Genomic DNA, 24568 nt, shown 5'->3' with positions numbered 1-24568 from the left:
CATGTGTATGGATGTGGAAGCCAGAGGAAAACTTTGGTCTTTTATTCCTCACATGCTGTCCTTGTTTTTTGAGGCAAGGTCTCTCACTGGCCTGGGATTCACCCAGTAAATTAGGCTGACTGGTCAGTGAGCCCCAGGGATGTTCCTGTCTCCACTTCCCAGCACTGGTTAACTTGGTTGGTTTTAATGTGAACTTGCCACAGATTAGAATCACCAGACATGCACATGGTGTACAGACATACATTCAGACAAAATACCCATACATGTTAAAAAGAACTTTTAAAAATTAGTGTGCTCTTTGTACTAGTTCTGTTGTTTCTTATTGTAATATTTTATCAGTGTATTTTGACCTGATTCACCCCCTACTTATTCTCCTAACTCCTCCCAAATCCATCCCTACCCCTTCCCAAATTTACGCCCCCCCCCTAATTTGTGCTGCCCAGATACTCATGGGTATGCGGCAATCCAAGGGGACTGCGGAACCTGCAGGGATCCACATCCCTGACCCCTAGCCCCATATCAGAGTTGACTGCCGGTAGCTCCTCAGCTAGAGGTGGCATCTCCAGTTCCCTCCCCATCCATGCCGATGTGTTGCCTGGCTGGCTTTGTCTAGACAGCCGCAGCTCCCATGTATTCATGTGCATGATTGCCCTGGCATGTCGAGAAACACTGCCTTATGGCAGGCTTCTGTGACTTCTGGCTTTTGCAAGCTTTGTGTTTCATGATTCAAACAGGATTTCTGAGCTTTGACACAATTTCCTTCTGAGACAATTCCCATGTGGTCCTGCATGGCTTCCAGCTATGTAATTAAGGATGATCTTGAACTTCTGATCCTCCGCCTCTATATACTGAGTACAGATGTGTGCCGCCATACCAAATTTATGCTGTGCAGGGGCTGGAGAAGGGGGGATTAGAACCCAGGGCTTCCTTCGGGCATACCAGTAAGCACTCTATCAGCTGAGCCACATCCCAAAGCCAACTTCGACTTTTTGACATGTGGATCAGATGTAGCAGCTCTGTGTATTGTATGAGTTCCAGCTGCATCTAGAGGGGAAACCTCTGCAAAACTGCAACAACAGACTGTCTGCAGACACCAAGTGCTCCAGGACTGCAAGGAGGGAAGCTGCCTCTGTGTGACGGCTGTAGTCTCAGGGCTGCCGGGACAGCTACTGTCTTAGGGCTGCTGTGTTTCCGAGGGGTGCATCAACAGGAGTAAGAGTGGGTGTTTGCTGCGTGTTGGGTTGGAGGCACTGAGACTGAAGACAGAGAAACTGAGTGCAGTGGTGGAAACAAGCTGGTAGGTTTTGGATCTTGTCTGTGTGTGAATTTGTGTGCCGAGGCCAGGGCAACCTTAGCTGTCCTTCCTCAGGACCCTGTCTATCTTGGTTTTGGGGAACACGGTCTCTCACTGGGTTTTCGAACTTGCTGGTTTGGCTAGACTGAGTGGCTCAAAACCCCCAGGGACACACCTGTCTCTTTTTTTAAGCCCTGAAAGTTTAAGTCTGTGTTACCCTGCCTGGCTTTTTTAAAATTGATTTTATTGAGCTCTACATTTTTCTTTGCTCCTCTCCCATCCTCTCCCCTCTCCTCCAACCCTCTCCCATGGTCCCCATGCTCCCAGTTTACTCAGGAGATCTTGTTTTTTATTACTTCCCATGTAGATTAAATTCATGTATATTTCTCTAAGGGTCCTCATTGTTGTTTAGGTTCTCTGGAATTATGATTTGTAAGCTGGTTTTGTTTGCTTTATGTTTAAAAACCACCTATGAGTGAGTACATATGATAATTGTCTTTCTGTGTCTGGGTTACCTCACTCAAAATGATGTTTTCTAGATCCATCTATTTGCCTGCAAATTTCAAGATGTCATTATTTTTTCTGCTGTGTAGTACTCCATTGTGTAAACGTACCACATTTTCCTTATCCATTTTTCAGTCGAGGGGCATTTAGGTTGTTTCCAGGTTCTGGCTATGACAAACAATGCTGCTATGAACATAGTTGAACACATGTACTCGTGGCATGATTGAGCATCCTTTGGATATATACCCAAAAGTGGTATTGCTGGGTCTTGAGGAAGGTCCTTTCCTAATTTTCTGAGAAATGGCCACACTGACATCAAAAGGGGCTGTACCAGCTTGCACTCCCACCAGCAATGCAGGAGTGTTTCCTTTACCCCACAACCTCTCCAACATAAGTTTTCATCAGTGTTTTTGATCTTGGCCATTCTTATAGGTGTAAGATGGAATCTCAGAGTTGTTTTGATTTGCATTTCTCTGATGACTAAGGATGTTGAATATTTCCTTAAGTGTCTTTCAGCCATTTTAGATTCCTCTGTTGAGAGTTCTCTGTTTAGGTCTGTACTCCATTATTTTATTGGGTTATTTGTTCTTTAGGTGACCAATTTCTTGAATTCTTTGTATATTTTGAAGATCAGGCCTCTGTCTGATGTGGGGTTGGTGAAGAACTTTTTCTATTCTGTAGACTCGTTTTGTCTTGTGGACCATGTCCTTTGCTTTACAGAAGCTTTTCAGTTTTAGGAGGTTCCATTAATTAATTGTTCTCTCAGTATCTGTGCTACTGGGGTTATAATTAGGAAGTGGTCTCCTGTGCCAATGTGTTCAAGTGTACTTCCCACTTTCTCTTCTATGAGGTTCAGTGTGGCTGGCTTTATGTTGAGGTCTTTGATCCATTTGGACTTGAGTTTTGTGCATGGTGATAGATATGGATTATTTAATTCTTTTACATGTTGATATCAAGTTATGCCAGCACCATTTATTAAATATGCTTTCTTTTTTCCATTTTATATGTTTTTGCTTTTTTTGTCAAAAATCAGGCGTTCATGGGTGTGTGGATTAATCTTCTATTCGGTCCCATTGGTCCTATCTGGGTTCTGGGGAACTGAACTCAGGTCGTTGTGCTTAGAATGCAGTCACTTTACCAATTGAGCCATCTCCCCAGCTCTAGAGTTTAGATCTTGCATACTCTCCAAAGGTGTGTGGAAGCCTCGATGCATAGTCCCCAGGACAGTCTAGAGACTGATGAGAGGAAGTTAGGAGATATCGCGACCCTGGCCTTCCTTTACCTGTCTCTGTTTCCTGGCTACCCTGAAGTGAGCAGTGCCCTCTACCACATGCCTGTCACCATGACACACTCTGCTGCCACAGGCCCAAAATACCTGGGCCCAGACGAAACTCTAAGTCAATAAAATAAATGTAGCCTCCTTAGTTGATTTTGTCTGGTACTTCTTCGTCATAGCAGTGGAATGCTAACTAATACATAATCAAAACCTAGTCCCAAGCCAGGTAAAGACTGCAGAAAATGCGTTCTTTGTCTTCACTGTCCTGCGTCTGCATTTTCTCCTTCTTGCCCACCCCCTTCTCAGTTGATGGCTCCAAAACGGAAATTCTCCAACTTTGGAGCTTGTCAGAGGAAGTTGAACTGTCTTCCTAGCATCCCTGCTGGTCTGAAAGGTGACTTTCCAGGGCTAGAGTTCTGCCGATGTGGTGATCCCTTTCCATGTCTCTTACCTGGACCCAGTCTCTCTTCTGTCAAGGACACTGACCTTCACCAGACTCCGGGGTACCTGGCAGCCCAAGGTAAACCCACAACACTCAGAGCCTATCTCCTTGCTTATAATAAATACAAGACTGTGTAGCATTGGGAGGATATGAAAAAACGAGAATATCCTGGGGCTGCTGGTCTCAACAGACCACTCTGACAGGTGAACTCTAAGGGGAACAGACAGACCTTCTAACGGTGCCTGCAGCCCAAACCATCCTGCCCCTTATAGGAACATTAGTCTGTGAGCATCGGATCCTAGCCCCATAACCTCAGTTAACCCCAAGGACTCCATCTGGAGCCCCCACCCACAGCCCTCAGCGGCACTCTCATGTGATCTCTTTGAATTCTTGTTCTCCTCATTTTCACTCTCCCTTCTAGCTGATGCATTCTCCTGTCATTTCCAGAGAGTCAAGACTACCTTCGCAGACTTCCTCTGAGCTGTAGCTTCCTGGAGGGTGTATCTACAGTGAACCCTCTGCGCCCTTCGGTGCTATTCATCTAGGTCAGCCAGACTGCCCTAACAAAACCCCTGTACTAGAGCTGGGAGGTGGCTCTGGTGGGAAAGTGCTTGCCTGAGTTTGACTCCCAGATCCCCGTGTTTTAAAAAGTCAGATGTAATGACTCCTTCTTATGATCCCAGCTGTGGAAAGGTGGAGACTGGAGTCCCTTAGGGCTCCCTGGACAGTCAGCCTAGCCTGCTTGTTAAGTTTCAAGCCAGCGAGAGACCCTGCCTCAAAATAAAACAAAAGAAATAAAGAAAAACAAAACAAAACATAGACAGCACGTGAAGACTAGTAATACAGCAGGTTGATCTCTGGTGCACACACACACACACACACACACACACACACACACACTTACAGACTCTGCAGACTGACCAGCACAAACAACAGAGGCTTCCTTCCCCCAGTTCTGGAGCCGCATTCTTCCTGGCTTCTAGGTGGCTACTCTGTTCTCACGGGACCTCTCCAGGGAGCATGCCCAGTGGATATTGTCCCTTACAAGAACATGGATCCTTTAGCATCCAGTCTCTACCCTTGACACGTTACTGCTGTCCCTTACATTCTGGACAGCTCCGTCTCCAAACACTCATGCTGGGTGAGGGCTTCAGTGTGGGAATTTGGGGTGACCTAAATATTCAGTTCACGCCATTATTTGAGGAGGGGTAGGGGTACCGCCCTCTTGTCAGGCCCATTTTGTGTACCTTGCCTGCCTGTGTTGTTCACCTTTTTGTCACTAAAACAAACACATGGGACGATCAGCTTCTGAAGAGAAAGGCTGATTTGGGCTCAGTTTCGGGGATTCAGTGCACTGTGAGTTAGCTTGTTGCTCTGGACTGCGGTGAGGCCAGCATCACGGTGCAAATTCACAGAGGAGCAAACATCATAGCCAGAGAGCAAAATGAAGCCAGGAAGGGACTGGGGCCCCACAATCCCCTGCAAAGGTACTCTGTGGGACGGTTAGCTTTGCATCTCTGGGGATGGAGTACCATTGAGTGGTCTAGATTGAGTTGGCTATGGGCCTGTCTCTAGGAGATTATTCGGATCGTGTCAATTAAGGTGGAAGGATGTTGAGGGAGTCGCCCTTCTCCCAGCAGGAGATTCTGATTGTATGGGACTAGAGAAAGGAGCAGGGTGTTAGCTGCACGCGTTTATTGGTGTTTTCACTAGACATGAATGTCATGTGACCAGCTCTCTCAAACTCTTGCTGTCGTGACAGACCATCTCATGGAACCGTGAGCTAGAATTATCCCTTTCTCCCTACATTTGTTTTTGTCAGAGTATTTTATTATAGCAACAGAAGCAAAACTTAGACAATCCCCACTGGCCTATCTTTTACTAGTTCCTGCCAAATAGCACCAAGATAGGAACAGCTTCTAACACACAGGATTTAGGGGAACATCCTAGATCCGAACCCAGCACCATCTCACACCTCAGGAACTTCCTCCCCTGGGTGACAAAATCTTGCGTGACAACCACTGATGTCTGTCCTAGCCCTGCTTCTATGTCTGGTTTCTTCAGCATCTACTCAGAACTGAGGTCACATGGAGCATTTCCCTATCTTTAGCTGCCCCCTCGGTCAGTCCCTTCAGGGCTGGTAAAAGTCTTGACCCTTCATTTCCGGTCCCACCTCTGCCCCCTGGTGGCCAGCTTCTTGGAAGCTGTGTCTGGGCTTATGCTCTCCACTCTTGTCATGCTGTAGCCTGACTCCTCAACGCCCACAGAATCGGGCTTATCAGCTGCCTCCATTTAGCCACAATTGCCAGACATTCTTGAAAAAATATATTTAAAATTGTATGTGTTTTTGGCTCAGGATGGAATGGCTTAGTTGGTAAATGTTGCCTGGAAACCATGAGAACCTGAGTTCCATCTCTATAACATGTCAAATCACCAAGCATGGTGGTCCACCCATGATTATAAACTCAGCACTAGAGAGACGGAGACGGGAGAACCCCTAGGTCTTGCTGGCCCGAGAGTCTAGCCTAATTAGTGAGTCTCAAGCCAATGAGAGACCTTGTATCAAAGGGGGTAGACGGTATTCTTGATCATGACACCCGAAGTTGTCCTCCGACTTTCACGTGTGCACACACGTGTGAGCATACATACACATGCACACACAATTAAAAATCACGTGTGTTTAAGGGGACTCGATGCTCTGATGTACATTATAAAATGATTGCCACAATTAAGCAAATTTATGTCTGTCTTTTCACAGAGCTACCACCCCTGTGTGTGAGTGTATGTGTGTGAGTGTATGTGTGTGAGTGTGAAGAACTTTTGAAATCAACTCTCTTAGTATCTCTCCCCCTGTCCTCCATCTCCCGGCTTCATGTAATCACCATTTTTCTGGTTTTTATCTGTTTATTTTTTGGAGCGTGTGTGTGCTGGGGATTGACTCAGAGCCTCACTCATCCCGGGCAAGCGTTTTCTACACATCTGACTTGTTTTGATTCTATAGAAGTGAGATTATACAGAATTTTTCTTTCTATGATTGTCTTATAATATCCTTAAAGTTCAATTGCGCTGTCAGTCATGGCTGGGATTTCTCCGTGTGCGTGTGTATGTTTATGTATGCGGAGATTCGTGTGTATATGGAGGCAGATGCTAACTTTAGGTGTCATTCATCAAGTGCTACCTACCTTGTTTCTATAAGACAAAGTCTCTCATCTGGCCTTGTAATTGCTGATTCAGTTCGGTGGTGGGCCAGTGAGACCCTGGCGTCCACCCGTGTCATTTTCTCCAGGGTGAAATCATAAGAGCATATAGCCATGTCTGGTTTTTAACACAAATTCTTGCAATCAAACTCTGGTCCTCAGGCCTGGGTGGCAAGCACTTTACCAATGGAGCGATCTCTCCAGCTCACAGAGTTATTTAGTACAGTTTCAGAGGATGGAAAATCCAATACTGAGGAGCTGTTTCTAACTAGGGCCTTCAAGCAACAAGAGACTCTCTGTGTGCATGCGTGTGTGTGTATGTATGTGTGTGTGTGCATGTGAGAGAGATCAAGTATCCCTTTATTTGCAATCTACTCTAAGGATAACTAACCCACAAGATATATATCTTGTGGGTTAGTTATCCTTAGAGTAGATTGCAAATAAAGGGATACTTGATCTCTCTCACATGCACACACACACATACATACACACACACGCATGCACACAGAGAGTCTCTTGTTGCTTGAAGGCCCTAGTTAGAAACAGCTCCTCAGTATTGGATTTTCCATCCTCTGAAACTGTACTAAATAACTCTGTGAGCTGGAGAGATCGCTCCATTGGTAAAGTGCTTGCCACCCAGGCCTGAGGACCAGAGTTTGATTGCAAGAATTTGTGTTAAAAACCAGACATGGCTATATGCTCTTATGATTTCACCCTGGAGAAAATGACACGGGTGGACGCCAGGNTAATATAAATATATATATATATATCTTGATAATAACATTCATCGATTTATGGGTGCTGCCCTCATACCTTCATCTCCTGTCCAGAGCGCCCTCTTTAACATGATTACACTGGGAACTGAGTTGAGTTTCCAACATGAGAACCTTGGTGACCCATTCAAGTCCTGACAGCATACCATCTGAGAAAGAGAAAGGACACAGCCATGGAGACACGGAGTCAGGAGGCTCACACCCTGCTTCCTGCAGGCATGTGGTGCTGCTTGGGCTCCATCCTGACTCTGGCCCCATAGCTTCTGCTGCTCCCATCCTCCTGCCTCCCATCTGCCTCTGCGTGCTTCTTCATGCTGCTTCTTCTCAGCCTCGGAGGATCCTTCATATCACAGGTATCAGTCGTCCTTGTCCCCTTGCTTTGTTGATGTTATCAAATGAGCTTCGGCTGCAGCCATCCATCCATCCATCCATCCCTCTGTCTGCCCGTCTGTCTGTCCATCAATCTGTCCATCCACCTTACCTCTACGTACTTAGAGCATCCCACTCAAGCTTTGGTTCCCACCTGGAGGCCCTGCACAATGAGCACCTCTCCATCTGGACACATTACTCTCGCCTCAGCACTCAGGTTAAGCGTTGCCCTTTCTTGCTGTCCCCATGCCCACCCCCATCCTCCATCCAGCACCTCCTCCCTCAGACCACATACCACTACACACTCTGGCCACTGACCTTTCTGTACCCACTGAAGACCAAGAACCCCAAGTGTGGAAGTCATATTTCCTTCCCCTTTGGGTCCTCAGAGGTAAGCAGACTGCTGGGCATATAGACATGCCAACAAATGTTGACAGTGACGCTCCATGTTCTGAACTCGTCAAATGACTGTAGGCGTAGGCCGCTTGTTCGTTTCCCAGCCACCCAGACCCAAAATAATCACACAGAAACTGTATTATTACAACATTTCGTGGTCCATTAGCTCATGCTTCTTATTGGCTAGCTCTTATATCTTAAATTAACCCATTTCTATTAATCTGTGTAGTGTCATGTGGTTATGGCCTGCTAGTAAGTTTTCATCCAGCATCTGGCATCTGTCTCCTGCAGCAGCTACATGGCTTCTCATTGACTCCTCCTACTCTCTCTTTATATATCTTTTCCATCCTGGCTATATTCTGTTAAACAATTGGCCCAAAGCAGCTTCTTTATTAACCAATGGCAGTAAAACACAGCATACAGAGGGTAACCCCGTATCAAATGACGGTGGGTTTCCTTCTTGTTTTTCACTGTAGGCACTAAATGATTGCCCTGCTACCAAAAGTACTCATTTGCACACTCAAGTTGTCAGGCAAGTAATGGCATTATGGGATGTGACGAGCAGGATGATGCTGAGTCTTTTCACTGTCATTTGCATTTAGACGTGTGTGTGTGTGTGTGTGTGTGTGTGTGTATTCAAGTATGGTGCATGTAGAAGCCAGAGTTCTCCACTGAGTGCCCTCTTCAGTAGCTCTCCACCTTATTTTTATTTCTTTTCTTTGCATGTGCATGTAGTGTGAACACGTGTGTTTCTATGTGCTCATATGTGTGAGTGCACACCTAGTATGTGTGTGTGGAGGGAGGCCCGAGGTTGATGTTGGGTATTTTCCTTAATCGCTCTCCACAATTTTTTCTTTTTAAAAATTTATTTTATTTTTGTTTATGTGTATGCATTCATTTCTACATAGGAGCCTTATTACATGAGTGCAGCTTCCTGGGGAGGCCAGAAGAGGGTGTTGGGTCCCCTGGAACTGGAGTTAAAAGTGATTGTTAGCTTCCCAACATGGGTACTAGTAACTGGACTTGGGTCCTCTACTGGAGTGGCAAGTGCTCCTAACTCCTGAGCCATCTCTGCAGCCCTGTAGTGTTACTATTTGAGGTGGTCTCTCACTGAACCCAGAGCCTGACCATTATTCACCTGGGGATCCTTTACCACCACTTTCTGGGTGCTGGGATTACTGGCAGGCCACCATGCCTACCAGGCATTCACATGAGTTCTGGGGTGTGGCGAGCCCACAGTTGGTCCTCATGGTTGCGGAACAAGCATTTGTCTCCTGAGTTACCTCCACAGCCCCTCACCTTGTTTTTTAAGACAGCGGGGGCTTGCAGATTTGGCGAGGTTGGCTGACAAGCAAGACAATCCTCGTGTCTCCACCTCATCAACCTTGGGATTACTGCAGCAAACTGCCATGCCCGGCTTTTTACATGGGTGCTGTGGTCCAAACCCATGGCCTCAAGCTTGCACGGCATTTCACCAACCAAGTCCTCTTATATGTCTCCAAGAATTTATAGTTTTAAATTCTGCCATCTTACATTTTATCTTCTTGGATATGAGAGTCAGGAATTAAACTAACAGAGGCTAACGTAACTCTGCATCTTTCTTTCTTTCCGTTAATATTCACTTCACTTTCTCCCCACTCCAACCTCAAAGCTGGACTGCATTCTTCCATTGCTTTCTCAAGGACAGACTATGGCTGCCCAGAGCTTCAAGTCCATCAGCTTGGTGAACCAGGTAGACTGACAGGGCCATGGATCCAAGAGCAAATTGTTAGAAACTGTGTTGGGTTTTGTTTGTTTGTTTGTTTTAGTTTTTTCTCCTTTGATTTAATCAGTGAGATGAGGACACACAACGACAAACACAGAGCTGCAGAACTGCTCCCAGGGGACAGGTTTTGGCTCTCAGGTCAAGAAGAGTTAGTAAAACATGTCTTCCGTTTGGAAAACATCCCTAAGACAGAGATGGTGGATGTCAAAGGACCGCTTAGCAGCAAGTGTGAGCTGTGTGTAATATCATGATCAGCCTAACTAAGTGTTAAGACAGAGGGTGGCATTCTCCACAAAGGCACAGTTGGATGTGTAAAGACTCTCACAGATAACAAGTCAAGTACAGGTTCTTTAAAAAAGGACATCACTGGAACTGGAGAGATGGCTCAGTGGTTAAGAATGTTTACTGCTCTTGCAGAGGACACAGGTTTAATTTCCACATGGGGCTTACAATTGCCCGTTAACTCCAGTTTCAGGGGATCAGAGTCCTCTTCTGGCCTCTACGGGCACTGCATGCACACAGTGCACATAATTTCATGAAGGTGCATACATATAAATAAAATACACAAATCTTTTTAAAAAGGACATTAGTACAGACAGGGTTACCCTGATGATACCAAAACTGGATTAAAATATATAAGATTAAAAATAAAAAAACAAGTATGTGGCTCGGTTGGTGCAATGCTTGCCTAGCATGCACAAAATCCTGGGTTCAAGCCCCAGAGGCTGTTTGCACTGGGCATGGGGGTAGAGTGGGATGGAGACTGGAGGATCAGAAGTTCAAGGCCAGCCTGGCATATATGTTCTCACAAGAGAACAAAAACACAACAGAGTTTCGGCAGACAACACCAAGGAACTCCATCACAGAACGACTGCGAAGAAGGAAATGATAGAAAAAAGTTCAGAAAGATGAAAGGCTGGAGGGTTGGTTCCGATGGCCATCATCCAACTAGCAGGGATTCTAGGAAAACAGGGAGAGAGAAAGGGAAAGTCGGCACAGGTACACAGAAACTAATCGAACCGAAAAGCCCAGCAATTATTGACCTGGGGGAGGGGGACGGGACAAAATGCCCAAGGACACATAATCCTCCTAGGAACTCGCTTCAACAGCTAACAATATTTCATTGTCTAGAGAGGCCATTATAAACATTGAGCATTGCTTTCACTGAAAGTGATATGAACGGAGTGTACGGAATCCGGGGGCGAGAAATCTTTCTAGGGAGAATTTAAAACATCTAAATCGTTAGCTTCCTTAATAGGAAGTTTGGGATATCCCAATAACCCAAGAAGAGTAGTGTTGGTTTAAACGTTGGAGAGCTGGGGCTAGAGAGTTGGGGCTAAGAAGGAGTACCACACTCCTGCACAGTTTGGTTCTCAGAAAGAGCCAGGGGGCTCCTTAAGTGCCTGCACCTCCAGCTCCAGGGGTCTGGCGCCCTCTTTAGGCCCATGGGCCCTTGCGCTCACGTCTGTCCCCAGACATAGCTGCCAACACCATATACTTCTTATCTCACAAGTTTGTGCATGTTTGCTAGAATCACACTTAAAATTTTATTTTTTTCTAAAAATTGAATCTGGAATGTTCCCCAAATCCCATGTGTTGAAGAACTACCCAAGCTTGGTGCTGTTGGGAGACGGTGGAGGTTTTAAGTGGGGATCGGGTGGGAGGCCTTCTGGTCATCGTAGGTGTACCTGTGAAGAGGGGAATGGGGCCCCACGGTAGAGGGCTGGTATCCATAGAGGTGACTTTGATGCCATACTAGAAGTAGCAAGAGTTCCCTTCTTTACAGAGTAATGGTCGTGAGGAGGCCAGGGAGTGGGGAGTTTCCTGGTGATAATGAGCTCGTTCCCACTGCAGTGTTGGAGCTGATAATGGAGGCGATGTGGGTGTTGAAGTTCCCACCCTCACGTCACTTGTCTGCCTGCTCTTGCCTAAGGAAAGCAGGGTCCATCAACAGCACCATCAACCGCACACTCTTTGGGTTTCCACATGCAGGTCGGAGCTCTGCCCCGGTTGTGTGACGTGCTGCGCATCCTGCAAGAGGAACGGGCCCAGTGTGTGCAGGAGCTCTCCAAAGAGAAGGCAGGAGAGTTGGGCCTGGAGACAGTGTCAGGTAGGAGGCCTCCCTCAGCCCAGGGGCACTCCGCAGCGGGGTCCTATCCTGTCGTCTGGGGGAATGGCTTGTCCTCAGGACCAAGTGGGCTGTCCAGGGTAGGTCGGGGTTTGTCCACTCCATCTGCTGTCAGATCGGGCACATGGTCTCAGTGGACTTGGAAGCCTCATACTTCCTTTCTCTGGACAGCCAGTGCTTTCTCGCCATCTGCTTCTGCACACACAGTTTATCAAGGTGAGTTTTTTGTTGTTGTTGTTTGCTAGTTTATAAATCTTTGAGTGTGTGCACATGTATGGAGTGTGTGTATGATACATGTATGCCTCTGTGTGTGTGTGGGGGGGACATACCAGAGCATAGGTGTAGAAGTCAGAGGAGAACTGGTACCTGTTTGAGACAAGGCCTCAACACTGCTGCCCGTACCAGGCTAGCTAGCTGGCTGGAGAGCTTCCAAGGTCTTTCCTGTTTCTTCCTCCCACAGGAATGCTGGGATTGCATATGTGTGATTTTACACCTGGCTTTATGTAGGGTCTAGGGCTCTGAACTCAGATCCTCATGTTTGTAACAACAAGTACTTTTGCTGTTCAGTCACCTCCCCGACCCAAAGCGGAGGTTTGGTGGGAAGTGTTTCACGGGGTCATGGTTCTCTCATCCATACCCTTTAGATGCTGAGGAGCAGGGCGGAAGGGGCAGGATGGTGTCAGAATGGCAGGAGTGGGGGGAACATCTGCTGCTGACGGTGCAGAGCCAGATGCTCAGAAGAGACTTCTGTGCTGAGAGAATTACGGAGACACTGTCCTTGGTTGCCAGATGACAGACTCAGAAGTTTACTAGGAGTACCGTGCTGAGATTTCACTCAACACAGACGGAAACACGTGTCCCCGGTTTCTGGATGTCTCCTGACGACTCCTCTCTGGAAGCCCTATATGGGCTTAGAAGCATCTTTAAACTTCTTAAAAATTTTGAAATATTTATTTTATTTTACATGTATGAGATTTTGCTCAGAAGTTTGTGTGCCCCTGCATTTCTGGGGCCTGAGGAGGGCAGAAGGCAACATCGGATCCCCTGGAGCTGAGGCTACAGAGGGCTGTGAGCCACTGTCTGGGTGCTGGCTCTTGACTGGGCTCCTCTGCTGGGACAGTAAGTCTCGTACCCACTGAGTCATCTCTCCAGCCCTGCCAGGGAGCATCTTAGCAAATATGGCTGTGTATAGCACCCTCTACCCCCAGCTTCCAAAGAGGGTACCACTAACCACCCCCACATCCTTGTGTAGGGAGTGCTGACTGGCACTCACTGGTTGTGTGACTGTAGCAAATTATTTAACCTTCTGAGGCCCAGTTCCCTGCTCTCTAGAATGGAGATAACCATGTCTGCTTCAGAGTTATAATGATAAGTGTGGTAAAGTAGGCCCGGGGCAAAACCCTCCATTCAATCCATAGCACCATGGCCATCTACCAGTCAGTAAATACATACTTACCATTATTATCAATCAACACTATTGTATGTTTTGTATTTGAGTATTAATTGTATTCTCATCCTCTTCTTTGCTGTCTATCATCTAAGAAGGTATCATTAAGAAAAGAACCTGGGGCTGGGGAGATGGTTAAATCAGTTAAGTGTTTGCCTTGGAGACATGAGAGCCTAAGTCATATCCCAAGGATCCAATTTTAAAAAGCTAGGCATGTGGCATATACTTGCAATTCCCATGCTGGACTGGAGGGACATGCACCAGGTTCTTGGGGCTCACTGGACAGCCAGACGAGCCATGTTGGCGAGTTACAGACCAATGAGAGACACTGACTTAACAAACAGGATGATGATATTCTGAGGTTGTCTTCTGACTTCCACATGAACCCACACACACATGAATACACAAGACCACACACATACATGCACACACACACAAATACACAGGAACACATACACATGAATACACAGAAACGCATACACATACATGCACACACACAAATACACACACATCATATGATATACAGAAACACAGCGTAAATACACAGGAACACATACACACGAATACACAGAAACACACACGTATACATAGGAACACACACATACGAATACACAGAAACACACACACACACACACATGAATATACTGGAACAGACACATACACACACATAAATACCCCACATGAATACAAAGGAACACATACACATTCACATGAATACACACACAAATACACAATAATACACATATGCACACACAAATACACAGGAACACACTTTCACACACACAAATACACATACGCACACACATGCACACACAAATGAATACATAGGAGCATACGCATACACATATGAGTACACAAGATCATACACACATGCACACATACAAATACACAGGAACATGCAAACACTCCACATGAATACATAGGAACACACACACAAATCCACGGGAACACACACACACATACACGTTGAGGATTATCCTTAGAACCAGGCAGGTGTCATGTGCTCTGAGACAGATGCAGGACCCGGGCGGGAGGGGCTGAGGGGTGCTCCTATTCCTGCCCTGTGACCCAGTAAGTCTCTCCCAAGGTTCTGCCTTGGCTCATGCTCTTGGGAGCAGTCAGGGGACTCTGCTGGGGGCCGGGGTTAATGGTTAAGCTGTTTATTCTCCCGGGTAGAGGTTAATGTTTAAAGCTAGACAAATGACAGGAAATGCCACTGGGGAAGTGTCACCAAGCCTGGCACATTCACCACAAATAAACAATTAACTCTCCAGCTCTTCTCAGCTAGGTGACCAAGTCCACTCCGTGGGAATGTCTCAGGGTCATGCCCCTGGTCGCACTCCTGGGATGTTTATTTCTTGGTTTACAGAAGCCATCACCCTCTCAGAGTGGGCAGGGAGGTGTTTCTGGCTCTCCCTCCAAGAAGAGTGTTCCAGAAGAATAAAACGGTGGCCAGATGTTTGCAGGTTCTGTGGTCATAACAGATGTGGGCATCCATCCGGCTTTGTCACATAGATCTCTGTGACCCCTGTGTGACCTCTCTGGATCAGGCTGGCCTCCAACTCACAGTGATCCTCCTGCCTCTGCCTTCCGAGTGCTGGGATTAAAGGTGTGCACCACCACTGCCTGGTACCTTTGGACTTTTCTGCCAAGATGAAATTCGTATTAAATTAATCCCTTGGAGGTTTACATTCCTCTACCATTGGTCATACCATGCAACCACTTGTATCAAGTTCTAAAATGCTCTCATCAGGCAAGGAGGAACTGTGGGCTCCCTGCTGACCTCCTCCATCAGCAGGTACAGGGCCCTGAGCAGGACTGCTCCAAGTCCTCTGTCAGATGCTCCAGAAATAGCCCCGGGTTATCGTCAGGCCATCTGTGCTGATTTATAAATAAACCAGGGGCTGAGGGTGGCCCTCGCGGGTCAGCACGGGAAAAAGTAAAAGTTAGCAGAGGGCTGGCTGGCTGTAATCCAGCTGGCTGGGGCCCTGAAGATGCCTAAGGCCCCATTCTGCTCTCCAGCTCAGCCTTCCCTCTTTCACCATCCAGCTTCATCCTATACCTGCCTCTGGGGGTGTGTCTAGGCAAGACACAGACACGCATGGTACTGGGTGTCTGCCTTGGGGATCTTTCCTGTACCCCTCCCAGGGTGGCAACAGACCCTCGTCTATTCACTGTGGCTTTTATTTTAACTCCATTCTCTTGGTGAAGCTGACACTTAAGCTTGGCATTTTCTGAGAAACACCTCAAACTTTGTTCTGTGTAGGCTGTAGCTAACAGATCCCTGCCCCTGGCCACAGGGCTGCTCTACACATGGCGGGAAGTGCGCTCTTCAAGGCTCTGTGGTCTCTCCATAGCCTTTCTCCTCTGAACCATCTGACATTCAATTATATGGCTTGTCTTGTGCCTTTCTCCTTCCCTCCCTCCCTCCCTCCCTCCCTCGCTCCCTCCCTCCCTCCCTCCCTCCCTCCCTCAATTCATCCCTCTCTCCCACCTTCCCTTTCTCCCTCCCTCCCTTCTTTATTTTCCTCCTTTCCTCTTTCTTCCCCATCCTCTTTCCCTCCCTTCCCCCTCTCCCTGTCCCTTCTCTCCTTCTCTTCTCTTCTTTCTTTCTTTCTTTCTTTCTTTCTTTCTTTCTTTCTTTCTTTCTTTCTTTCTTTCTTTCTTTCTTTCTTTCTTTCTTTCCAGGGTCTCATGTAGCCTAGTCTAGCTTCAAACTCACTAGGTGGTCAAAGATGACCTTGGACTTCTGATCCTCCTGCCTCTGCTTGCTGAGAGCTGGGATTACAAGTCTTTACCATTGTGTTTGGTTTATGTGGTGCTGAGGCCGGAATTCAGGGCTGTGTGCATGCTAGGCAAGCACCTCCCCCACCCCAGAGCTAAAGCCCCCCTGGCACCCTGTTAACTCTTCTTTCATCTTTTGAAGAGATAATAAAAATACATAATATTCAGATAAAAATTATTCAAACAAGTACCACCCAAAAGCCTGGGCCTCCATGTGGGCAGTTTCCTTGCCTGTCAGGAATCCCTAGGTCTGCTCTTAGCCTTCTTTGCCCAGAGGCTGGAGCTGAACTTGCTAAAGAAGCATCTGTGGGTGTTTAGCAAGTATGGGGTTAGGAGGCAGTTCTGCTGCCGAGGAGGGGCATGCTGACAGGGTCAGCCTTCCCTGGGCTGAGGAGACAGGAATGCTGTGTGGGATCCCAACGCTATCAGTGCCTCTGCTTTTGCAACTCTGACAGCACCCTAGAGTCCTCTGTTCTTCCTCTAAACATGGGAAATTGACACCCCGTTACACCTGGGCTGTTGGGATAATCAGCTCCAGAATGCCACATAGCTCAGACCTGACATGGTTCCTCCCAGCCCAGGGCCTGGCTGGCATGAAGAGTGTCTCTGAGCCAGCTGGCAGGGATTCCTACCTTCCCCAGGCACTCTTACCAGGCCTCAGCCAGCTCTAGGTTGGCTGTTCTGTGGGCCCTGCCCAACGTGACCTCCAGAAGGTTCTCAGACACTCTGACACCTCAGTCTGTCTGGCCAGGCAGGCAAGGTCATCTGCCACATGGACTGGAGCCTTTGGCTAGTGCTTAGTGGCCGGGTCAGCTCCAGTCAGCTCTGAGTTTTTTTTCTCGGGTCACCTGCCTCCAATACTGCAGACCCACTGAGCAGACGAGGAGACTGCGTCCAGCAGCCACATGGAAACGTGTGCTTAAGGAAGGGGACGTGGGTTTCTCTTTGGCCTCCTGGGGCTCCAGGTGGTGGAAAGAGAGGGCAGTATCTTCAGAAAAGGATCCAGGCAGGGCCAAATCACAACCGTTGTATCCCTTTTGTCATTGCTGGGACAAAAACAGATAAAGAAAGGAAGGGTGGCTTTGGTTCACAGTCTGAGGGTGTGGTTCCTCATGGCAGAGCAGGCCCAGCATCAGGGGCTTGAGGGAGCTGCGCAGATTGCACCCACATCCCATCGCAGTGGGAAGGCATGGCAGCCGGAGCATGGTGCAGCCGCTCACAGCGCATCCACAGTCAGGAAGCAGAGAGAGGTGAAGGCTGGCACTCAGCTCATCTTCTCTTTTTCTGCTCACCCCAGCCCTTGGAGTGGTGCTGCTCACGGTCAAGGTGGCTCCTCCTACCTCTGTTAACTCATTCTGGAAACTCCTGCGCAGGCATGCCCAGAAGTTTATCTCCTATGTGAGTCTAGATCCCATCAAGTTAACAGTGAACGTTGACTCTCACACCCAGGCAAAGCTGGGAAGATCCCTCTCAGGCCTGGAGCGAACATTCACAACTGGCTGGCAGAAGATCAGCCTCTGGAATGATGGGACAGACACTGTGCTCTGTGGCAGTTCCAAGCTCACTGAGATTCTGGATGAAGATTCAGAAGCATTCAAGGGTTGCTCGCCTCTTGGGTTCCTTGAAGGACCAATGTCTCATCCTTGGTCATATGTCCTCATAGCATCATTATCCTTTCTCAGTACAGTTTCCATAGTAACCTGCCCCACCATAAAGGCTCTATCCTTACTTCGCATCAGAAGCAGCTGGAAGCGTGTTCAGTACACAGACCTGTGGGTTTTGGATTCTAACTCAACCATTGGGAGGTCAGACCCAGAATATGGCATCTCATAAACTCCCCAGAGATGCAGCTCTGTGTGCATCAGGGCTTTGGAGAATCTGCTCAGTCTTCCCGTCTTCCCTGGTATGCCCTGGTCAGTGGGTACAGAGTACCCCAGCTTCCAGCACCCAGCAACAGAAGCAGTCATTGACTTAGCTTCCAAGTACTGTTGTCCACCAAGCAGAGGGTCCCCAAGAGCAGAAGCTTATCTGGTGGCCTACAGTCGGAGTCTCTAGACCTCCCGTGGACCTGGCATAGCAAAGGTAGTCAATATGGGCTATGAACTAGTAGAGGAATCAATGCTGGCACAGCCTCCTCTACCTGTAAGCTCGGCCTTGACATCTCTGCAACTTCTCAGTTCCATGTCTTCACCTGGCCCTCCACTCTCTTTGATTTGGTGTTTGTGGGGGGACCCAAGGCATTTGATTCAACCCCTACTGTACAGTGAATCAGAAGCCATGAAATAGAGGGGAGAACGGTTTACTGAGTCAACACAGCCATGAAACACAGAGGGAAGATGCGTCTGCCTAGCTCGCCATTTGGTGCTGATTCATAGTCTCCATCCCCCTGACCTGTCTTGAGGCATTGGTTAATCCCAGGTAGGCTCAGGGGCCAGTATGAAGAGGCACAAGGAGGTGTGTGTGTGTGTGTGTGTGTGTGTGTGTGTGCATGTGTGTGTGTACACAAGGGATGGGCCTGGCCAGGATGAATGGGGTAGCAGAGGGTACAAAGGCCTGGGGAGGTAAGAAAGTAAGTCATGTGGTGTGTTTCTGCCCTGTTAGTAGCGCCAGCACCTACTGGGTCTGAGAGAGGCTTTGAAGGACAGGGCAGGCTACAGCCCAGGACAAGGATGGAGGGAATCTGGAAGAATAAGGAAGTCCTTTACTTGGATAGCATTGTATTTGTTTTGTATTCTTAAGAATACAAAATTCTTAAGACAGAATTATATTTGGCCTCAATCTTGCTGTGAAGTTGAGGATTCTCTAGAACCTTTAATCCTTCTGCCTCCTCCCTACTGGGATTATAGGCATGTGTTACCATACCTAGTTTTTGTGATCCTGAGGACAAAACCCAGGGTCTTGCGCATGCTAGGTAAGTGCTCTACCAGCTGAGCCACACTCTCAGCCCTGGAGTTATGAGAGGTTCTCCATAGGCTCACATGTTAATCCCTTGCCCAGTGCATGCAAGACCGTGATTTCCATCCATACCCCAACCCTGGAAAGGCGGAGTTCAAGGAGTCATATAATAGTAACTGGGCTTAAAGGGTGGTGATGGTGGGCAGCCCTGGTCTGTGCTCCATCCCAATCCAGTGCTGGGCTCTTCTCTGCAGGCTGCGAAGGGCTGTGGGACAACATGAGCTGCTGGCCCTCCTCAGCACCAGCGCAGACTGTGGAAGTGCAATGTCCGAAGTTCCTCCAGATGCTCACGGGCAGAAATGGTAACCATGCAGCTTGAATGGCCCTGGCCAGAGGTTGTAAAGGCTCCTGCATGAGAATGCAGGGGTCTCTGAGGACAATCAGTGGGTGAACCCATAAGGGGAGGTCTCTGGAGACCGGAACTGTTGCATGACTATGCTGTGCTGTATGAGAGCAGTTTGCAGGGTCACGGGAAGGAACTGGGAGACAGCGTTTTTAGGGAAGGCTGAGATTAGTGAGATGGCTCAGCATGCTGCAGGGGCTTGCCGCCACGTCTGTGGATCTGAGTTTGCTCGTCATGGCCTACGTAGTGGAAGAAGAGAATTGACTCCCACAACTTGTTCTCTAACCTCCATACAGGTGTCCCAAAAAGTAATTTAATAAAAGAGGAGGAATAGGAGGAAGAGGAGGAGGAACAGGAGGAAGATCAGGAGGGGAAGAGGAGGAAGAGGAGGCAGCAGCCTTGGCCCCAGTTTAGGAACCCTCTCCCCTTCCTCCATGTTTCTGCTTCCTCGGTGACCCGCTTCAGACACCCCACAGTGACTGACATGAGGCACTTGGGTCCATAAAGCTTAGGACTCAGGCCATTCATGCCTCCGTGGTTGGCTTGGAGCCATGCGCTGGCCCTAACATCCAGGTCTCATCCATGGCTGACCAGGTTCCTGTTGAAAAGGACTTCTGTCTACCGACCATCTCCTCAAAGCCTTCTCTGAGCCGGCACAGCTATCCTTCTGCAGCGTGGCTAGGAGAAACCACTGCCTGTGGCCCCAGGGTGACCAGAGGCTTGCCTGATCACACCCCTCCCCAGTTAACTGCTTGAACTCCCGCCCACCCCATTAACTGGAAGACTTCTGAATGATCAGTTTTCCTCGCTGCAGCTTCACCTACCTACCACATGGTGTCATTGTGGGGCCGCAGGTTTACACTGAGGCCCTGCCTTGTAGGTGGTGACCTGGTAGGTGGTGGCCTGGTTCCTGGGTTGGTGGGAGGAACAGCTCATTCCAGGGACTCATACCTAGCCTCAGGGAGTTGGCTGGCCCAAGAGCGTGGGTCAGGACCTGTCTGAGCCTGCTGTTCACCAAGAACTTTTCTCTCCCACGGTTCTATCTTGGATCTGATTAGACATTTGCTCTCTGGCCCTCCAGAGAAGAAGTTTCCCTATAGTGTGTCCCCAACTCCAGAGAGACGTACTCATGGACACCAGTCAGTGTTCAGGGCAACTTCTTTTTGAACAAGGAAAACACATTCTAGAGTTATTTCCTAAGTAGTTCTTTACCACAACAGGCTCCACACTGGCCCAGACAGGCATCTGAGTGGCTGGGAAAACTGCAGGCTGCTTTCTGCCTCTGAGAGTTCTCATGCCAGCCTTAGAACTTCCTTTGAATGTCTCAATGTCCTTGAGACATTCCTTTGATTTATTTTCCTTTGAAAACAGTACTGGCATTTTCAAAGTTTCTTGTTTTAAATGTAGTTAGCAGGACATGATCCCCCAGGCCTATAATCCCAGCATCCTCTGAAGCTGAGGCAAGAGGATCCCAAGTTTGAGACCTTTCTGAGCAACTCAGTGAGACTGTCCCAAAATAAAGAGTAAAAGGAAGGAAGGGCTGGGGAGATGGCTCAGTTGGTAAAGCACTTGCCGCACAAACACGAGGACCTGATCCCTACCAACCATAGAAAAGCTTGGCACAGAGAGGCATGCCTGTGCCCTCAGTGCTGAGGAGGCAGGGGACGTAAGATCTGGAGCTGGCTGGCCAGTCAGCTTAGAATACTAGGCCGGACTAGGTTAGGTGAGAAAACTTGTCTCAAAAAAATAAAGCAAAGAGTGGTCAAGGAAGATACTTTATGTCAGTATCTGACCTCCCAGTACACACACACACACAGTAAAAAGGGTTAGAGATAAATTTTAGTGAGAAAGCTCTTGCCTGGCATGTCCCAGGCCCTAGGTTCAATCTCAATCTCTCTCTTTCTCTCTCCCTTTCTTCTCCCTTCGCCCCGCACATGTACACTCTCTCTCTCTCTCTCTCTCTCTCTCTCTCTCTCTCTCTCTCTCTCTCTCTCTCTCTCTCTCTCTCTCTCTCTCTCACACACACACACACACACACACACACACACATACATTTCTGGGTGGGATCAGGCTGGTACATCCTTTTAGACAGGTTCTGCCCTGAACTGCGATGCATGCGCATACAGACATGCAAACTGAGGCTTTCGGGGCTCTTAGGAAGGAATCCCTAATAAGGGATGAACCCCAGAGGAAGTGAGTGGAGAGAGGGGGTGGACAGAGCCCACCCTTTTGCTGTTCTATAGAGATGTTCCATCTGCACCACGTAGGCTTGTCAAAGGCTCAGGAGCCAACCCCAGTCACAGTCAGATATCTTGGGAATGCTACTGGGTCCCTGAGGATAGAGGGCCCTAGACGGGCAAGCAGCTGTGCTGTGCTGGGCCCATAGAGAGCCTGTGCCGACAGCCTCCGGCTCTGGAGCCATTTCTATCCAGTCAGTGGACTTTTGACCATCATTCTTTCCCATGCCACAGTTGCTCCCCGACTTCATTCCAAAACTTTCTCACCCCTCCTTTGAGCACTAAGACTCTATGTCCTGCTCATGCCTGCCTCTTGCGGGAAGGTCACTTCTGGCTGGCACCAGCCTGGGCATTTCTTTACGTCACTCTGTGGTGAGGGTGATGTGGGTAAAGCCTCATTAAGACCAAGAAATTGCGCTGGGCAGAGAACTGTGATTCGGTCGGTTCTAGGCTGGCGGTCCCGGCTTTGTGAACCTTGTAAGGGTGGACATGTCTAGGGCCCTAAAGACATGGCCTTCTGAGACTGGAGGCCACCCTGGGGCGATAGGGAGTGCCCCAGACGGGAGGGAGCTGGTGCTGGCACGCACCCTGGCTGCGCATTGCTTCCCAGTGCACCTTCACTGGGCTGTGGGAAGAGAGCAGGATCCATACAGAAAGTGTTTAGAACTGGACCGGTCTGAGAAAGGCTGTCAGAGTTTCTCCAGCTCAGAGCCTGTTGGACCCAAATCGCAAATGATGACCTAGGCCCTGGGGTCACTAAGAGAGAGAAAGTCAGGCCTAGCAATGATTGTCAAGGGGCCACTAGACAGAATTCCCACCCATGAAATTGGTGATGGCACCCTCAGTCTGTGAAGGACACAGGCCCTTGGTGACTGGGATGAAAATTCAGATGGTCATTCAGACCAGGGAGGGCAGTGTCTGCTGGAACCTGCGGGAGGCCTTCTCTGGCTGGTGACTCCACTCTGGCCAGTGGCTCTGCCCTGGCCAGTGGCTCCTTTTCCTTTGTCTTTGGATGCTGGCTTTGAAAAGTCAGGTGGGGGCAGGAAAGGGTAGGTGTTAGAATGTGTACCTAGCATGCAGGAGGTCCTGGTGAAATCCCTAGAGCATACATGTGCATATACATACAAGCACACACATGTACTTCCCAGTGGGAAATTCTCCCTTCCAATAGTGTACCCCATGCAGAAGGAAACTCAACCCAGTTCTCTAGGAGAAGAGCTTGGCACAGGTCTACCTACCTCACACCTTACTCTGCCTGTGAAGCAAGCCAGTGTTGATGCCCAAGGACTTGGGGCCACACTCTTAGTTCTAGGAAATCAGTACCCAAGTGTTCAGAGGAGTCAGCCTGCAGCGTTGTGCCAGGCAGGGATGGAGGACAGACAGTTTCAACTATCTCAACAGGCAGCCTTGATGGCAAGCAAAGGAATTCCTTCCACGAGGGGCAGTTGCCTGACAGGCTTTGCCTCTGTGGTGTCTGATGGTTTCCATCTGGTGAGACGGGCAGGACACAGTGGGCAAGTGTGAAGATGCAGAACCTTTAAAAAAAATGCACTTGTAATACCAGTGCCAGTGTGCAGAGGCAGGGGAATCCCCGGGACTCTCTAACCAAATGGATTAGTCTAATTGGCAAATTCCAGGCCTGTAAGAGACTGTGTCATGTCAAAAAGCCCCGGTGGATGGCATCTGAGGAATTGGACCCAAGGTTGACCTCTGACCTCACAGAGACAGGGGGGAAAGGGGGGAAAGATGGAGGGGTGGAAGAACGGAGGGAGGGAGAGGGAGAGAGACAGACAGAGAGGGAGACAGACAGATAGACAGAGAAAACTGTGAGGGCCCAAGGATTCACTGTAACAGAAGCTAAGTTCTTGCCATCCACCCAGATGTCTCAGGACCCCCCTATTGCATCAGTAGAACTGGGGTGCAAGTAAGAACGGGAATCTGTACATGGTGTGAAGAGCAGACCCAACCCCGATTCTCCATTTACTGAGATAATGATGTGGGCAAGTTACATCACCACTGCATGCCTCAATTTGCCCACCTGTAAAATGGTGGTAATATTTTCATGTCACCAGAGACTGTACTGTATGGTTCCATGGCCTGATCCCCTCTACTCATCTGTCGTACACTTGTCACCCTCAGGGTCCCTCTTCAGGAACTGCACCCAGGACGGCTGGTCAGAAACTTTCCCCAGGCCTGACCTGGCCTGCGGCGTCAACATGAATGACTCCTCTAACGAGAAGCGGGTAAGCCTGTCATGCGGCACCACCGGGCCCCGAGATGGGTGAATGCAGGATGAGGTCCTAGACAGGACGTGGAAGTCAGAGAGGACCTGCGGCCAGTGTTATCAGCATGTGCCATCACATCTCCTTCATAGGGTGCGGGGATGGAGCCCAGGGCTTGGTGCACTCTGGGTAGGCAGCACTCAACGGGCTGAGTCCCATCTCTGCTCAAACTTTGTTATTTTGGTTAAAACCCTCCTCTGTCCTCTGGCTGACGATGACATGCCCTGCTTGGCTTTTCCTCCTTCCTTCCTTCTTTTCTTCCTTCCTTCCTTCCCCCCTCCCTTCGTTCCCTCCTTCCTTCCTTCCTTCCTTCCTTCCTTCCTTCCTTCCTTCCTTCCTTCCTTCCTTCCTTCCTTCCTTCTTCTCTTCCTTCCCT

At 48.6% G+C, this 24568-nt stretch overlaps 1 protein-coding gene across 6 annotated transcripts in view; it reads left to right on the top strand.

The window, feature by feature from the left end:
* The window catches only part of Sctr (secretin receptor), a 51645-nt gene that overhangs the window by 2360 nt on the left and 24717 nt on the right, over positions 1-24568 (top strand). For 4 of the 6 annotated variants that reach the window (XR_007589037.1, XM_050124463.1, XM_050124464.1 and 1 more), the window contains exons 2-5: positions 12009-12126; positions 12316-12360; positions 19525-19632; positions 24050-24153. Coding sequence is in view for 5 of the 6 variants with exons in the window: in XM_050124463.1 (XP_049980420.1) it covers positions 12009-12126; positions 12316-12360; positions 19525-19632; positions 24050-24153 (375 nt within the window). In the remaining variant the exon portion in view is untranslated. The remainder of the gene's footprint in view (positions 1-12008; positions 12127-12315; positions 12361-19524; positions 19633-24049; positions 24154-24568) is intronic. The other 2 variants (XM_050124465.1, XM_050124462.1) reach the window with 1 other exon arrangement.

Source organism: Alexandromys fortis, unplaced genomic scaffold (genome assembly GCF_014885135.2).
Source record: "Alexandromys fortis isolate MF-2015 unplaced genomic scaffold, M_Fortis_MF-2015_v1.1 scaffold_232, whole genome shotgun sequence".
NCBI classification, from domain to species: Eukaryota; Metazoa; Chordata; class Mammalia; order Rodentia; family Cricetidae; genus Alexandromys; species Alexandromys fortis.
The sequence above is the reverse complement of the archived record's forward strand: the minus strand, read 5'-3'. Positions and strand labels throughout refer to the sequence as shown.